Source organism: Hydra vulgaris, chromosome 08 (genome assembly GCF_038396675.1).
Source record: "Hydra vulgaris chromosome 08, alternate assembly HydraT2T_AEP".
Classification (NCBI taxonomy): domain Eukaryota; kingdom Metazoa; phylum Cnidaria; class Hydrozoa; order Anthoathecata; family Hydridae; genus Hydra; species Hydra vulgaris.
This window is the reverse complement of record NC_088927.1, coordinates 6,538,736-6,552,500: the sequence shown is the minus strand read 5'-3', so window position 1 is coordinate 6,552,500 and position 13,765 is coordinate 6,538,736. Positions and strand designations below refer to the sequence as shown.

The 13,765-nt window shown below is 29.2% G+C and overlaps 1 protein-coding gene across 3 annotated transcripts in view; it reads left to right on the top strand.

The window, feature by feature from the left end:
* Nucleotides 1-13,765, top strand: part of LOC124805829 (palmitoyltransferase ZDHHC4) — a 56,923-nt gene that overhangs the window by 2,443 nt on the left and 40,715 nt on the right. For all 3 annotated transcript variants that reach the window (XM_065802979.1, XM_065802977.1, XM_065802978.1), the window contains exon 2: nucleotides 10,426-10,508. In XM_065802979.1, the coding sequence (XP_065659051.1) occupies nucleotides 10,426-10,508 (83 nt within the window). The remainder of the gene's footprint in view (nucleotides 1-10,425; nucleotides 10,509-13,765) is intronic.

Here is a 13,765-nt window from a genome sequence, read left to right as displayed (position 1 = left end):
GTTAATAAGACGCTTTTACAGGTGTTCAAGTGTGGTTAAAGTAAAATTATTCACATTGTGAATAATTTTAGTTTTAGTTTTAAAATATCATTTTCTAGGCTGTAAAATCTAAAACAATATTTTTTTATAAAATGGTGATTATTTTCGAAATTTTTATATTAATATATCAGCTATAAAAAATTTAGAGTAAAAAAATAAATTCTACAAAAGTTATTTATAATCTTATAAGTCTTTTCTGGAAGTTTTTCTGTATAATTTTGTAAACTATGATCAATCTAAAATAATGGGAGGTAAAAAATCTTTTTCCAACACAAAAAGGTAGAAATATTTACAACTTGGTTATTATTTTTTTCTTTCTAGTACCACCATATGGATGAGCCAGAATTGTGGCTAGGCTACCCCACACGATGCAATAAGGGGGGGGGGAGCAAGATTAGCAGATTTAGAGGGCAAGCAACCACTATTAAGTTGGGAGTTACTAGAAAGTAAAAAATAAAGTTCAAGAGCAAGGATTAACAGAAGATTTGAAAAGTTGTAGATTGTATGAGTCAGGAAAACATGAAGATGGAGAGAAGATGGGAAATTTTTTTTATTATTCACTCAAAAAAAAGGGCTTTGGCCAATTTTGCAACTTAACATCTAGTGCATGAATACCACAAAAATTATTTCCTTAATTATTGAGTGTTTGAGGAAACTTTTTTAGTGATCCAAAACATTGTGAAGCTTTTTTCAATATTAAAAATGGAATATTGGCTAGGTAATGGTGAAGTTGTTTTTTTGTAAAGGTTCCTTTACACACCACAATAGAATATAAATCACTTAAATTATTGTTTAAACATTCGAACATTAGTTCTTTGGAATTCATTCCTTCATCTTGCTTTCCTGATTCATATAATTTGCAATCTTTTAAGTCATCTGTCAATCGTTATCTTGCTCTATAAACTTCATTTTCTCTTCCAACTCTAATAGCGGTTGCTTGCAGCCTTGTTGGAAGCGAAAAGGTTGATAAAAAATATTAAATGGTGGGCTCCACGTGTTAAGGTGACTTAACATGTGGAGCCCACGTGTTTTTTTTCACAACCCAATGAAAAGAGGCTAAAAGATGCATAGATTTAATAAGCAATGTTTAGGTATAATAAGCAACTATACAATGTTTAGGTATAATAAGCAACCATATATCAAATCAGTTGCAAAATTAGCATCTGCTAAGGTTGCATCTCTTTATCGAGCTCGTCACTTTCTTACTTCGGATTCTATTCTCTATCTCTATAAATCTCAAATCCGGCCTTGTATGGAATACTGTTGCCATATCTGGGGCGGATCTTCTAATGATGTCCTTTCTCTTTTAGACAAGGTGCAAAAACGCATTGTAAACATAGTTGGACCTGCTCTTGCAGCCAACCTTCAACCATTATCACATTGTCGTAATGTTGCTTCTCTTTCTCTTTTCTACAAATACTATAACGGGCGCTGCTCTAAAGAGCTAGCGTCTCTTGTGCCATCTACTATAATTCATTCTCGTGTTACTCGTCATTCAATTAAGTGTCATCCTTTTTCTGTGACTGTTCCTAAGTGCTCCAAAAACGCTTATTCGTCTAGTTTTTTTCCTCGAACATCAGCTCTTTGGAATTCGCTTCCTTCATCTTGCTTTCCTGATTCATATAATTTGCAATCTTTTAAGTCGTCCGTCAATCGTTATCTTGCTCTACAATTTTCATCTTTTCTCTTTCAGTAACTTCCAACTTTAATTAGTGGCTGCTTGCAGCCTTGTTGGAAGCAAAGATGTTTAAAAAAAAAAAAAAAAAAAAAAAAAAAATGTTTAGGTATAAAAAAATATATTTACAAAAATAAAGTTTTAAAAAAGATTTTGTGACATAAAAAGTCAACAAATTATGATTTTTTCTAAATATATTTTGTGACACTTTAAGTCATGATTTTACAGGAAAGCTGAGAAAAAATAGGAAAGCAGAACAGTTTATTTTGCCTAAGTCTTAAATTTTTATATTTAATTTTTTTGTATTATAATATTTTTTTATTGTAGATCTAAATAATAGCCATCATGTTTTTTGAGATGTGCGTTTTTAAAATTATTCTGTATAATTTTTGTTTTGACTATTTTTAAACTTTTCATGTTTATGTACCTGTTCAAAATTACAAGTAACAGGCTTGCTGCTTTCATGATTTAGTAAATAATTTCAAGCATATTTAAACTAAGAACTGAAATATTTTCCCAAAAAACTAAATAAATATTCATATAGATTTGGTACTGCTAACACAAAATCCCAATTTTTATCATTACACCACATAAACCTAATAATTATAAATAATCATTAAAACTTATTTCGAAAAATATTTTTTTGCCACACTTAGTGACTTCTGCCTGGGCTAGAGTCACCCCATTTTTTTTAGCCTTAGCTACAAAAAAAGGTTTAAACCTTCATGGTTGGGGTTAGTTTCCAAAACAATATAAAATCAAATAATGATAATTTAAAATTAATTCAGTGCATATTTCAGTGATATACCTCTAATAGATACTGCTATGGATGTAAAAATTTGCACAACTAAAATAATACAGATTTTAGATGCTTGTACTTAAGTGCTATTTTTAAGAATTTATGAAGACTTATAAATTATAAATAGGTTAGACTAAATGACTTATAAATTTCCTCTGATTTGCCACATAAAGTTAACCAATATAACTTAGGGTAATAAATATAAACTGTTTTGAAACAAAAAATTCTGACTGGGCAAAAGTCTTATCCACAGTCAAAGTCACCCCAGTTTACCTTATTGTTGTATCTTGATCTTTTAATTTTGTTAGAAATAATTTACAAATTTTTTCTAGCTCTAAAAAGAGTCATATCTCTTTTACAAAGGGATTACTAGCTTCAATAGTTCTAAAAAATCTCCAAGTATCTAGCAGTTTTAATCTTTTTGTAAGTTGGTAGCATTCCCGATGCATTAAAATGCTCTAATGATCTTCTAACTGCTGGTTACATTTGTAGAAATCTTAAAATCATTTCAGTCAATTTAAAATTCCAACATTTTCCAACTGTTTCTCTAACTAAAGACAAAAGCAATGAAGGTCATCATTTCTTAGAGATGAACTTTTAAAAAATCTTGCAATTTTTGAACTTTTTCAAAGATGGTTTTAGTTCCTATTAACTAACATCAAGCTCACATAGTTTAACAGCTTTTTTGTCAAGTAGTAATTTTTCCCAATTGATAGTTTGATTGTTAGCTTCATTATCATTATCATCAACTTTTTCAGTATTCTCTTCTTAGTTATAATAGCAAAAATCTTTATCTTCTACTAGATTGTTTGCTTTTTGGGATCTTCCATAAAATTTTTTTTTTTTTTAAACATCTTCGCTTCCAACAAGGCTGGAAGCAGCCACTAATTAAAGTTGGAAGTTACTGTAAAAAAAAAGATGAAGATTGTAGAGCAAAATAACGTTTGACGGTTGATTTAAAAGATTGCAAATTATATGAATCAGGAAAGCAAGATAAAGGAAGCGAATTCCAAAGAACTGATGTTCAAGGAAAAAAACTAGACGAATAAGCGTTTTTGGAGCACTTAGGAACAGTCACAGAAAAAGGATGACAATTAATTGAATGACGAGTAACACGAGAATGAATTTTAGTAGATGGCACAAGAGACGCTAGCTCTTTAGAGCAGTGCCCATTATAGTATTTGTAGAAAAGAGAAAGAGAAGCAACATTACGACGATGTGATAATGGTTGAAGGTTGGCTGCAAGAGCAGGTCCAACTATGTTTACAATGCGTTTTTGCACCTTGTCTAAAAGAGAAAGGGCATCATTAGAAGATCCACCCCAGATATGGCGACAGTATTCCATACAAGGCCGGATTTGAGATTTATAGAGATAGAGAATAGAATCCAGAGTAAGAAAGTGGCAAGGTCGATAAAGAGATGCAACCTAAGCAGATGCTAATTTTGCAACCGATTTGATATATGGTTTCCAAGAACGATTGGAAGTAAGAGTTAATCCTAGAAGATGAAGAGTAGGTGACTCATCGAGTACATCACCGTTCATAAATATAGGAAGATCTAAATTATTACGATAACGATTGGCTGAAAAAAATTGAGTTTTATCTGAATTAAAGTTCACCAGCCACTGTGAGCCCCATGCTGTAGCAGAAGTGAGATCCTTTTCAAGCTCAAATGCCCCCTCCAAGCAATCAGAGGGTGTTGGTTTCTTATCACGACAACAATAAATGGTAGTATTATCAGCAAACAATGCCACCTTAGATGTGAGAATATCTGGAAGATCGTTAATGTAAATTAAAAAGAGTATAGAGCCAAGGATAGAACCTTGAGGAACCCCTGAAGTTTTAGAATAAGAAGAAGAGTGTTGTCCATCAAGGACAACTTTTATGCTATGATTGGAAAGGAAGGATTCAATGATCTTAAAGATGTTGCCGGATACACCATAAGAAGAAAGCTTATGGAGAAGACCAGCATGCCAAACTTTATCAATCGCTTTTGAAATGTCAAGAGCGATGGCCTTAACCTCTCCACCTCCATCTAATGCATGGTAAAACCTGTCAGTTATTACTGTTAGCAAATCAGCTGTAGAACGAGAAGATCGAAATCCATATTGATGGTCAGAAAGTAAGTTATTAGATTCAAGATGAGAAACTAAGTGTTTGTTAATTAAAGATTCAAAAACCTTTTTATGATAGGAAGAAGACTTATGGGACGGTAGTTAGACGAATCAGATCGCTCCCCAGAATTTTTGAAGATAGGGATAACAGATGCGGCTTTCCAGCAGGCTGGAAAACAAGACTCTGATAAGCACTTGTTGAATAGTTTTGAGAGTATAGATGACAGCTCCGGAGAACACTTCTGCAAGACAATAACAGGTATGTTGTCTGGGCTACAAGCTGTAGAAGAGTCTAGGCAGGAAATCATTTTAGATACAGATGCAGATGCTGGAGTGTGTATGCAGTATGCAAGTATGTACGCAGGTATGGAAGGAGGTGGTATTACCCAAAAATGTACAAATGCATACATGGAGGGGAGGGGGTGTTAAAGACAGCGAGTATGTAAATATTTTGGTTGCATCTTGAAAGTAATTTTTTTTTAGCTGTGACAAACTAAATTTGGTATGCAATATTTCTATGTGTTTACCAATGATATTGCTGCCATAAACTGATGAAGGATTATTTTAATAAAAATTTTAAGAATTATTTTATAATTGATTAGTTCTAATATTATTGATAAATAATTAATTTTGTTGCTGAGGTTCAACTGTTAATATTACCCCCCCCCCTATTTGGGTTAATATTGACAGTAGTATGTTTAATGCTGTAAATGCTAAAGTTACATCATGAGGGGTAGCATTATTATTGAAATTTAATGTAAAGTGGTTTAACATTGACACAATTAATTAGACACAATTAATTAGACATTAATTAATTTTATTGATAGATAATTGTTTTTGGTGTTAGCGTTCAACTGTCAATGTTACCCTCTATATGGGCTAACATTGACATTAGTATAGTTTGTGCCATAATTAGTATAACTTACATTGTGAGAGGTAAAATTTTGGTTCTAGATTTGACAAACAAATTCAGAGAACACATTTGAAACATGTACTAGCGCCAGCCTACATTTTTGTTTTAAAAATTAGCAGCTGTAAAAGGTTGTAAAAATTACTATGAAATAGTAATATTGAAAATGTTATATTGAATACTAAATAAAATATTATTAATTGAAGAATACCATTTAGTTTTAGTTCTGATAGTGTCTACTTAAATATATAAAAAAGTATGTGAGTTTATGATAAAAAACTTTTCTAAAAACTGTCAAACTATTAATTTGTTTTTTTACTTTACAACATAATAACTCAATATCTTAATAACTTAATGTCTGACTCTGACAAAATCTTTCAGCATTGTAATTTTTGTAATTGTGTTTGTTTTAATTACAAAGAGATAATTTTTTTTTTATCTTTTGTTTCTGATGTTTTGTTCTAACAATGTTACATAATACTGGTGTATTATGCAGCATTGTTAGAACAAAACATGGATATAAAAAAAGATAAATAAATCTATATACTCAAACAAATATGTTAATAAGACGCTTTTACAGGTGTTCAAGTGTGGTTAAAGTAAAATTATTCACATTGTGTATGCTTATATAATGCTTCCAAAAATAAGTTTTCCAAAGTATGTCTTGTTAGGTTTCAAAAAAAGTGAAATTATTTAAAACTCCAAATGTGTGGATTTCAACTTTCTGCAATGCTTTTATTAACTCCTTGTCTCTGTTTGTCTGTGTACATCAAATCTTGCAATTAATTTTGAGTCACTTCCTGATAATAGATTTTCTTCAAATTTTGCATGCATACTCTAGCTTGATGACAATATAACATTCAATAATTTCTTTTGCAATAAGTCAATTAATTTAGTTAATTTTAATTAAGTTTATTTTTTATATGGAAAAAAATAATAATAATTTTAAAAATAAGCATATTATTTGTTTCCTACTTATACGCACATTTAGCTTATTTGGATAAGGCCTTGACTGGAATGTCTGTGGTTCGAGACCCGCCTCCTCCTGACTTTTTTTTATTTTTTTACACACGCATACAACACGCATTTTTTTTAAGGTTAACTTTTAATTTAGGGATAACCTTGTTTGATTCCATTTCATGTAATCATAAATAATTCATCAGATGTAAGCATTCTGCCAATTTTTGCTTGATTCATGGCTAATGATTCATGATTCATGGTCGCTCGGCATTCCTGTCAATGTTACCCCAAAACTGAAATACGTGTTTAAAAAAAAAAAAGCTACAAAAAAATCTTAAATGCTTAGTATTTAGAAACAACATCAAAAAAACATAGAAAATGATATTACTAATCTTTTAACTAAAGTTGTTCTGTAACAAAAAAACTAGAGATTAGTTAACCCTAACCCTAACCCTAACCCTATAAATTATCCCTAACCCTAACCCTAACCCTGTTTATGCCCGCTGTATTATGTTGTTATTTATACTTACTAAATGAACCCTAACCTTATAAATTAAACCCTAACCCTGTTTATGCTTGCTGTATTATGTTGTTATTTATACTTACTATTATGCAGAATAAAATAGTTACATTTATTCATTCAACATCTGGCTTTAGCATCTGTTAAAGTAATTTGAATAGTAGTCAATGAGTGACTGGTAAAAACATTAAATCTAACATATGTCAATGTTACCCACATGTCAAGGTAACCTTAGATAGTGTTAACCCACATGTCTAAGTAATCACGTTATTTAACAATGGTATCTCAAGTTAACTAAATTTTGTTATTTTGTTTTTAATGTTTTGAAAAATTTATGCATTGGGGAAGGCAGATTGATTTTGTAATAAAAATGTATAAGTATGCTGTGGAGGGGTGGGGAAAAAGTTGTTTAAAGTATAAAGGTATTCAAAAGGGGGAGGGGTCCTAAATCAGTGGTTTTACTGCATACCTACATTATGGATGCCTCTTTTGATAAAGTGCATTAACTACTGTCACATGAATCCCATGAAAAAGGCATGTGATGAGTTATTTGAGACAATCTTCCATTTTTTTTTATTACACGGGTTCCATCTGTAACTATTCTAAAAATATAACTATTAAGGTTTAACTCAAAATTGTTAAGCTTTGTTTCAATTAATTTAAGACTATCTTTTTTGTGTTCTAAAAACATTGAAGTTGTAGCTTGCCTTGAACTTGAACTTTAAAGACCCTGAGCAGCCGTTCCTTTATGTATCAATATTTAAATCAAAATATTTAAAACTACTATTAAATAAATTTAAATATTAAATAATAATAAAATATAATTAAAACAATAATTATGCATAACTATTTTAATTATGTCTAATTAAAAACACAAACTATTTCAATACTTTTAACACTTTATAAGTATAATATTTTTCAAAACTTTATAAATGAGAATAAGATCAACAGCAACCATTTGATCTAAAAAAAGTTCCAAAGAGTCTTTCTTGAAAAAACTGGTATCAATCGAAAGTTGGCTTTTGATTGTTCCAAAGTCTTGAATTTGAACTTAAAGATTCTGATGATAAAGCATAGTAAGAAACTCCTTTTTTATCTTTTTTATCAACTTTTCTACTTTTTCAAAATGGTTAAGTTATGTTGTTGTTGCTTGTTTTGCCTTATTATTTAGAGAACAATATTTTGATCTGTTATTAAATTTAATACATGTTTCTGTTATTAAATTTAATCTGTTATTAAATTTAATACATGTTTAATACATGAATTTCATATAGTTTTTATTATGAAAGCTCCACCCATTCACTTTCCATTTTTTACTTTTTTTTTTACATATTACTAGAAATATATGTAAAAGCAAAACTAGATAAATAAAAATAATATATAAGGGATCGTCTGTAAATTATGCAACTCTAAATTTATTTAAAAAAAAGATTTAGGAGATCTTGATTGTGGTGATTTTTATTCAACTGGATATTTTGATTTTTTATTCAACTTAAGGCTCTGCGTGGGAAAACTTTTGATCTTTTTAATTTTGTTTATTAGTGAAATTTAGCGTTGCGTAATTTATTCAACTCAAGGCAAATTTAATAGAAATAAATCAAAAAAAAAAAAATTTTTTTTTGTGACAACTGGCAAAGTATTAAGCATGTCCAATTGAAGTTGACAAAGTTGAAATTGAATGGTAAAACAAAAACTGAAATATTGTCAAATGTTGAACTAAAAAAATGTTATTACTTAACTTTTAGAGTAGCTGTATACAAAATTGAAAATTGGTCTACTTTAATAAAAATTTAAAAAAATTTTTTTGTTTATTTCATTTGACCAATATTTATGTGATTTTACTTAAGTAATATGAATTCACTTAAGTACTTAAGTCGTTTAAACAGTTACTTTTCTTTTTCAAGTAACTTAAAACTTAAGTTACTTGAAACAGTTATAAAAATAAAGTTATAAAAATGTTTATAGACATGCAAAATTTTTAAAAAGCCTTAACACTTAAAACAAAAAGATAAAACTTTAAACTTAAAACAAAGTTTAAACAATTTTTAAAAGTAAAACAAAGTTTAAATGTAACTTTAAACAATGAAAAAAGAGTAAAATTTGTAGTCAAATGGAATTGTTATTGGGTCAGTTGTTGCTTACACTGTTTTCTTTTTTATTCTGATTCACTCCCAACAAGGCTACAAGCAGCCTTTCAACAAGGCTACAAGCAGCCTTAAGTTGGGAGTTTCTAGAAAACAAAGAAAAGAATTAAAGTACTAGGAAACGATTGACAGGAGACTTTAAAAGTTGTGGGTTGTATGATTCAGGAAAGCAGGAAGATAGGAGAGAGTTCTAAAGGGTAAAGTGCGGGGAAAAAATTAGACAAATTAAAGTTTTCAGAGTATGCAGGGACAGATAAAGTAAAAGAATGAGGCTTTGCTGAATGATGAGTCATGTAAGAATGAGTTTTGGTTGATGGAACTAGAGATGATAGTGACCATGATAGTATTTGTAGAAAAGAGAAAGAGATGCAATTTTACAACGATGGAAGAGAGGCTCAAGCTTAGCAAATAAAGCCTTGTCCTTGTCTAAAAGAGAAAGAGCATCATTCGAAGAACCAGCTCAAGTATGACAACAGTATTCCATAAAGGGATTAATAAAAGATTTTTAGGGGTACAGAATGAAATCAGGAGTAAGAAAATGGTGAGCACGTTAAAGAAAAGCAACCTTAGCAAATCCTAACTTAGCAATTGGTTGTATATATGGTTTCCATGAGAGATCAGTAGTGAATGATAATCTAAGAAGACATAAAGAATATAACTCAGTGAGTGTGTTACCATTCTTCGATATAGGAATGTCGACAGTATTGCAATAGTTGTTTGCAATAAATAACTGAGTTTTGTTGAAGTTAAATATTGTTAATATTGGCGAATTCAGTAAAGGTTTTCTTTTTTCATAAATATTGCTGTTTATTATTTTTATTTGTGTCTAGAAAATTTAAAGAAATTTATAACTTAAAGTTTATTTTTGTTTGAAAGAGAGTTTAAAATTAAAAAAAATTTGTTTCTAGCTATTTTAACCAATCATTGATAAAAACCTCAACACTGACCAAACTTTTATTAAAATTTTTTTTTTTATTAAACTACCTTTAATAATTTGTAAACAACTTGCTGAATTCTTTACTGAGCCAATTTTTTTAAGCGTAACAAGCAAACAATTTAATCTTTGTATTTCTTAAACTCTTGTTCAAGAAATACAAAGTTTAATTTTGTATTTCTTAATTTTGATCACTTTGTACTGAAATAATTTGTGTTTTTAATTAAACATAATAATTTCTTGTTTTATTTATATTTTATTATTATTTAATATTTAAATTTATTTAATAGTAGTTTTATGTATTTTGATTTAAAAAATGTTTTTTTTTTAGTTTTTCTTTGCAAAATTTCAAAATGGTTGCGTCTTCTTTCCAACATGGATTAAATGTTTTTTTGAGTATTTATTATATCAGAGGTGAATAAAGTTACTTTTGGTTAATTTGGTTTTATTTATGATTAAAACTATTATATTATGATTAAAACTATTATATCGTTTAATTGGTTCTGCAATTTTCAAGAACCTGGTTGGTTAATATATATAACATAATCTCAGAGCTGTCAGGTTTTCAAAATTGGTGGAGTAAACTTTTTATGACTTTATTATATTGCCTGACCACAAGGTATTTGCCAACTAGATATCTTTATCATTAAAAAAGTATTTTCAAAATTAGATTAAGTGAATGTATTTGAAATTAGCATTTAGCATTTACTTTTATCATCATAAATTCATTTTATCATTAGCTATTTGCATTTTTTATGTTCTTGGTTATACTCCCAAATAACAATTTTAGCTTTTCCAATGACACAAGGTGATGAATTATATTTAAAGTATGGTTGATTTTCTGGTGTGTTTATCTGAAATGATTTAATACTTGTTAATGTTCCATTCAGTTGAAATTTAGTTGGGTTAAAACATGTTGATAAGAAAGAGGAAGTCTTTGCAATTTTTTATACATGTAGAAGGAAGATAATTTGCTCTTCAAAATTCAGGAGACTCCGGCAAAATGGGTGAGGCTTGACAGGTCTGTAATCTGAAATTGTAAAGCTCAAAGTAAATCAAATGGTCATCTAAAAAGAGAAGAATACTAGCAATTGTTAGGATCAGGAGTCCTAACAACAATTACAATGATTGAAAATGATTTAAATCATTCAATTTAAATCAATTTAAATCATTGTTAAAATCTGGCAAATAAAAATCATGATTTAAATTGAATTATTTGATTTAGTTGTTTTTATTAATTGTTTAATTATATAATTGATTTAAAAAAATTTACAACCCCTCTTTTTTGGGGGATGGGGGGGGAGGGGAGGGGAGTCAGAAATTTTGCATGGTCATAACTTATGAACAATACAATATTTTTTACAATACTTTTTATACTTAATAAGAAAGAGTTTTTTTTTCTTTATTATACAAGTTTTCTTATCTGGAATAACTGTGTGGATTTATGCAAATTCAATTGTTTTATCTAAAATATCTGCAGTTGATGAGCCGTAAAAATCATTTATGTCAATTTGAAAAAATGTACAGTCTTTTTTATTTTTGATTAAAGAGAACAATTTATAGCATCAGTGGTATTTTTCCACTGTTGTAAATATAATTTATTTCTAAGAGTATTATCAACAATGTCCAATTTAATTTTGGTTACATGTCTGATCTCACTTTTTAAGAGAACCAATAATCTACAAGGAAATTTGTTTTAAAAATTTAGTTTATGACCTTTAGGCGTCACAAAAGCTTAGGCAAAGGCAGTTGATATACACTGTGGACCAGAGATGAGTTTAGGTTTGATGGAGTGTCACCTGGGATTTTTTCACAGATAAGTTATTGTTATCATTATAGTAAAAAGATTTAATCATAGTTAAAATTAGTTTCACTTGGTAAGACAATAAAATTGTCAAATCAATTTTCAAACAAAATGTGCAAATAAGTAAGTAAAGTTAAACTGAGTACCAAGTTTTACGTAGAAGACCTTTTTAATTCGCCGTATAATCATTTAAACTAAAACTTAAACTTGCTTTAAAATGTTACTGTTGCGTATTTAGTATACTTGACTACAAATTTGACTTTTTCAATAAGCTAAAAAATCAAAGAGCGCTTCTCCGTTAATGAAAATTGTCTGGATGTTACTCTTAGCAATAAGTAATAATACTTATTAAATAAAAGTACCAAATATATTATGTCTGGAAACAGTTTCTTACATGATTCGGTTTGTGCAGTGTGTTGGGTTGAAAAAAGTTCAAGATGTAAGTTGCTATCTGAAGTCACCAACCGAATACAAGATATTATCAAACTCTGCATATATGATGGTTATGATAAAAATATTATGAGTTTTCCTAATGTCATATGTGGTAGTTGTAAACGAAATTTATACCTTTTTAAGAGCGGCCATACTTCTAGGGGATCATGGGGACTTCAAGTTGCTAAGGTATTTTTTTATACTAATACTAATTATATTATAATACATATAATTTATATGTATACTATTTCAATTTTATGTAAAAAAGTTATATTTGTGTGTGTGGATGTACTATATTGGTGGTCATTTATTCCTGTTTATGCAATTGTTAGCAATAAATTTCAACAATCCATTATTTATAATATATATTTAGACATATATTTTAATATATAAGATAACTAAAGCAAATTATTACAAACAAATCTCTTTGTATAATTTATTGTTAAGTTGTTGTAGAATTGTTCTGAAATGGTTTAGATTGATTGGGCCAACAAAAGGCGATCTTCTGATCCATGTTTGGGTGTCACTATTCCAACATTTAGTGAACCGAAGGTAGCTGAAAACGTATGCATTATTTGTTTTCTTGTTACTGGACGAGGCATTTCTCATCAGTGTACCCAAGCTGCTGCTGTAGACAACTTAATTGGTCACTGTTTACAATTAGGAGAATATGCAGAACAAATAGCCAGTGCTAATTAAAACAAAGATGGAGAGCGAATGTATAGAAAAAGGGACATTTTTAAAACTAAAAACAAGAGGAACACCTATCTCTATTAGAGTTGGAGCTCCCAATTTAAAGAGTAACAGAAGCAGTAAACAACTTTCTCTTCAAACAGTCATGGAACTGCAAGTCTCTCTTGAACTTTCTGATAATGCAACTAAAAAACAATTAGAACTGGATTAAATAAAAGACTCTGTGGACGGAAATATAGTTCAAAAACTAGATAATCTTAAAGAACAACTAGATGAATTTTATAGCGTAGAACAAATTGAATTTGTTTCTAACCAGAATGAAGCTATCATAAGAGATTTAGTATATATTAAAAATCCCTCTGATTTAATCCTGCATATTATCAAAGAAAGAGGTTTAAATCCATGTGAAGGTTTTGTACGAGTTTCTTTAGATGGTGGAGGAGGCTTCCTTAAAGTTGTTGTGAATGTTTTTGAAGAATAAGAATCTGAAAATAAATTTATGAATAGTGGCGTTCAAAAAGTTCTTATTATAGCGATTGTTGAAGATATTCCTGAAAAATATGAAAACCTTAGATTAAAGCTTGAGAAACTTAATTTTGAGGATGCAAACTATTATATTGGTTTTGATCTAAAATGTGCCAATGCATTATTTGGTGTAGTGGCAAATGTACGCTTGATATAGGAACTCTTAGAACTATTGACAATCTTGATTCCTGTTATGAAGCATATATATCAAATGGAT